Consider the following 4,830-nt stretch of genomic DNA (forward strand, 5'->3'; position numbering starts at 1 on the left):
GTGTAGTTATGTCATTTTTCTCATTGACAGTTCCCTTGGTTTCGGGTTACCCAAACCTTTGTGTACTTAAAACAGGCAGACAAGTTTGTATTACAACAAAGGGTCATCTTAGCAAGAGAAGGGAATCTTGTAAGAATATAGGAAACAGTTTTGTATGCTAACTTGTCTGTCCCCAATACTACAGATTGTAATATACTTAGGAAAGATCCAAGCTGTCTCCTCAGTATGGGAGGGCTCTAAGTGCAAGCGATTCATGGTGCTGATTGATATGAACATGAAGTAGTTCTTCCCTCAGGCCAAGCTTTGAGGCACGATTGTGGGAACACACTAATTTGCGCAGCGGAGTGCTGAAAGCCCCCAGACTAGGAGTGACTGTTTAGGGAAAGTTTTGATCACTTTGTTTTGGCTGTACCTATGACTTTTTTTGTGAAAATAAAGTTTTTTTTAAATAAAACCCTGCTAGTCTCTGCCTTAGTGATTGTGCTGATTATCTGGTAGCATACTTGAAAGGAACATCTGTGGTACCCATGTAAATGTACATTTAACCCCTGTAGGAGAGGAAAAATGAAAACTGCCTTAAAAAAAGAAGTTACCCGGAGAAAGTAAGATTAAAGCTAAGGATACCTAGCCATGGTTCGTTCAGTTTAGCTTCTGTCAAATAATCTCCAAGTAGATGTTTTGGTGGCTGCAATATACAGTTGGGTGGCAAATGGATACAGTCTGGCCAGTGGATACTGCCTGGCCAATTTGATAACCGTATTTTTGTGGCCACTGAAACATCTGCTTGGAGATTACTGGTAAAGGTTTTAGGTGCTACTGCAGGTAACCTTGACCTGAAAGCAGTAGCCCCAGGCAGTAAAATGGTACACAAGCATACTCCCACTGGCCTAGAGTATAACCGGAGAGTACAAAAGAGACTTGGCATTTAAAATAGGCTTGGTAACCAGGCTATCAAACATCCATCTGCTTAGCCAATGAGTCCCTTCTGCCATGTCTGCACTGCTGGATTATGTAACCCAATCAGGGTTTAGCTTGTTGCAAATTTGGTTGTTTTCAATCTTTGCTAGGCAAAAGCTACACCTATTGGTTCAAATAATTCCTCAATTCATTCCCAGATACATGTACTTTTTATTATCTTTACCCTTCAGTAAACTTTGTGGTGCATAAACAAGAATTTCATTTACAAGGGTCGTGTGTACCAAATTTCATATCCAATAAAATCATTTTATGTTTGGAAATTTAAAAAAAAATCCATAACATTCAATGTACATTACCACCTCCAAGTTTCTTTCATCTATATATTTGAGCTTTCTGTTCAACGTATAGTCAGTTTCTATGACTGAAACTTTGCCTCTCATCACCACCTGGTAAAATGGTTCAGTTCATCTGTGTCAAAGAACAAAACTTTGTGATGAGTCATCTTACACAAGGTGGAGGATAAGTTATAAAGACCACCAGACCCAGACTGTTTATTCTCTTTTATATGACTTGCAACACATAAGGGACAAACAGACCAAAATTCTGGTAGGATCAACATCATGGGCTTGTTTCAATGTGGTGCCACACTACCAACTCAAGTGCAATACCACTATGCGCTGTATTGTGTTCCATATAGGATCCTCTTAGTGACAGTCTGTGCTTTTATCTTTATGTACCATCATGAACTCTTAACTTCAAACAATTACCATCCTGATACATTTAGAAGTAGGCTCAGTCCAACAGCAGAGGAACCAACAAATTAATTTTCAGGTAGATACATGTACATGGCATTCCTTGTTACTTTTGAATGGTGACCGAATTGTAGTATCACATTCACTGTTCTGAGTGCTGTTAATCTAACTAACAGCTGTGCTAGAAACTTCTCAAACATCAGGAAAATCTTGACAGAGAATTGAGTACAAAATTCTTTAATAATGCATCAAGGATTTTGATATCTTGCGACGTTAAGTTTTAGTACCACACTTAATCTATTTGTAGTCTTGATCCACAAAATACATCCGTGTACATCGTGCTAGTACAAAGTATTTCATCTTCGAAACTAAGCACAATGGCCTTGTAGCAAATACTAGTGGATGTGACATTGTAAATCATCTACATGTATCAAGCATGAAGTAAGATAGGAGATGATAAAAGTAAAGGCTTTAACAGGAAATAGCTTTCACCTGATGTGTAAATCTAACATGTCAATATGCTTCTGAAAACATACAGATTACAGAATAAACAAGCTTCAAGTTAGAAAGGCCACAATGGATTTATTGTCCAAACTTTGTGACCTTGACCTTGATAAAATTTGATAGTGCAAAGAAGCAGCTATGCAATATGGACACAAAATCTCAAGAAGTATACACTGGTACATTATTACATCTATCTGTATTGTATGTTTTTACTGTACATGTTCACTGTGCATAAAGCTTGGACTTCGATGAAGTACATTATACATTTGCATTTTGTACAGTTAAGTGGATACAGACTAGCCTGGAGCCCTGCCATGTCAGCTAAGAAGGCAAGATACAGAAAGGCCCTTTGGGAAAGCTGGACACAAAAGTATGTACTAGTAGTAATTGTACATAGTAGTGGTTCCTGTCAAAATACACACCACCAATATTTTTAATACAGATATTAGACTGCTAACCTTACACTACCAGACCCGGTACTCTCTAAATCCCATTCTTCTATGACTGTCTCAAACCTTCAGCATCATAATTTACAAAGACTTTGCTGGAAAAAGCTTCATTCTGAAGCCTTTTCAATTGCAATATCCAATATCCCTGACTTTGAGGGACCATATAATATTTGATTCCTTCGTTCTTCCATACTCCTCACTCTTCCTTTGTTGAGTTTTTCCTATCTTCCTTTGTAGCAGCCTATAAAATACTACTCCTCTGTACAATCCACCAGTTTTACAAAGATCCAGCAAAGTTTTAAGTGCTTCCATATAAGATCATCCCTGGAATGAAGGGTTGTGGCATTTGTTTTCCCCCCAATTTTCCATAATATGGCATACATACAGAAGTATTTACATGATTAAGTTTGGGAATATGAAACTCACTGATGGTTATGTGTCTTGGAGCATCAAGTTCATACAAAAAATGTGTGCTGAATTCCAGCGTTAGAAAATGGTCAGCAGGGCGAAGACGCCGTACAACAAGGCACAGGGATAGGCTACAAGCAGCTGCTGGTCATGCATGGCGAGGGCTGACACAAACAGCTTGGAGGCTGACAGGCTACACCAACCCACTGATAGTGTGGCTAAAATCTGGCCCAGGACACCCCTGTAAAGACAAAATACACACATACATTGTAATTTGAAGATATTCAATAGAGAATACAACATAGTGTATTCCTTATCACCAAAGGTACCAAAAATAATAATAATTGTAAGTTCATCATTGTCCTAACCTGGTATTTAAGTTTTCAACAGAAGTGTAACTAAACTTGAAGCTAAACTTGAAGTACATTGTTACAAAGAATAGAAACAGAAAAGAAACTTTGCCTAGTCAGGTAATACCGGTACATCAAGTAAAACAGTAATTCCTTGTAATAGTTAAGTACCATATTTCTAGATAACAAAAAAACTACAATCATTGGACTTAATATGCCCTAGAAAATAAGCCATACTCACTGGAGTGAGAGAATGATTGAAGCTCCTGACAGAAAGACCATGGGAAGCAGGCAGTAGCCTAGGATACTGGCCACAGTCCACACACTGACTCCTGTTAGACTCATCATGTTCAATAGGCACCACAACGACACACAGCCGATCCCACCAATACCATAGATGTAGCCAAAATGAACCTTTCCTCCCTGAAATAGAAAATATTCCATATTTAACACATTGTTAAACATTGTACGATAACCAAATAGTGGATGGCTACTATGCTAATATTTGCAAGTTTCTGTAATCATGACAATAATTTTATTGCACAAAAATTGCACAGTATGGCATCTAGTGGTATACAACTACAATTTTATCATAGCATGATAAGGAAGGTGCTTACCAGTAAGAGACAAGACCCAAACATGAGACAGAACACCAGAGGGCCTGCCAGGTCACCGTCCCCAAGTATGGAGGCATCTGTTTCTTTTGTGGGGTTCAGAACTGTCATTGTCTGGGAGGAAAATGTTTGAATGGTGAGAAGATTTCAATAGTACATGTTTATAAATGTTACAGGTATCCAATGTGAGGTATTAACATTAAAATAACCACATCAGATTTGAAAGGTAAGCATACTGACACAAGTACTGAAGTGATATACGTGTAGTACTTTTGGCAATTCTATCCTTTTGTAAAGGACAAAATATGAATATGTGTCTGTATGGTAGTATGCAAGGAGATATGCTTAGATTAAGAAATTGGTATGGACTTCTTACCTTCTGTGTTATGTGATCAAAGTTGATTCCTAGTTCTGAAACAGAAAACATAAGTCGTACAAAAACTTTCAATGTGGTCAATCTTACAGATCTTATACAAGGGGAGATATGCCTCTTCATTGAACTACAAGTAAAAAACGTTTCCTCCTTTTTCCTCAGAAATGCTTTCATACACAAACCAAATCACTTTACCCCAGTTTCTACAAGCAAAGAGAAACATCTTTTCCCCAAATCCACAATGGATGAATGAAGTGAATGTTAGTGGGACAAAACTGAACACAGGCTCACAGCCAGCAAAAATTGTGCCTCAGAGGTTTTAGTGTGTAGGGACACCACCAACCACAACACACCAGTACTGCACCCCTACCTTCCAATAGCGGTGGTTCATCTTCAAAACTGGTGTGGCCTGTGAGTACAAAATGGGCGTGTGTGTGCTGTCGAGAACCCTATTTATATGTA

General features: G+C 38.3%; 1 protein-coding gene across 1 annotated transcript in view; it reads right to left on the reverse strand.

Annotated features, from left to right (window-relative positions):
- Window positions 1-2,589: 2,589 nt before the first annotated feature.
- Window positions 2,590-4,830, reverse strand: part of LOC109467756 (protein YIPF5-like) — a 2,596-nt gene continuing 355 nt past the window's right edge. Inside the window, exons 2-6 of the mRNA XM_019765807.1 lie at window positions 4,739-4,817; window positions 4,372-4,406; window positions 3,999-4,109; window positions 3,623-3,804; window positions 2,590-3,272 (exon numbers count right to left, since the gene is read on the reverse strand). Coding sequence (XP_019621366.1) covers window positions 3,110-3,272; window positions 3,623-3,804; window positions 3,999-4,109; window positions 4,372-4,406; window positions 4,739-4,817 — 570 coding nt within the window. The 3' untranslated portion in view covers window positions 2,590-3,109. The remainder of the gene's footprint in view (window positions 3,273-3,622; window positions 3,805-3,998; window positions 4,110-4,371; window positions 4,407-4,738; window positions 4,818-4,830) is intronic.

Source organism: Branchiostoma belcheri, unplaced genomic scaffold (genome assembly GCF_001625305.1).
Source record: "Branchiostoma belcheri isolate BF01 breed outbred unplaced genomic scaffold, Haploidv18h27 scaffold19, whole genome shotgun sequence".
NCBI classification, from domain to species: domain Eukaryota; kingdom Metazoa; phylum Chordata; class Leptocardii; order Amphioxiformes; family Branchiostomatidae; genus Branchiostoma; species Branchiostoma belcheri.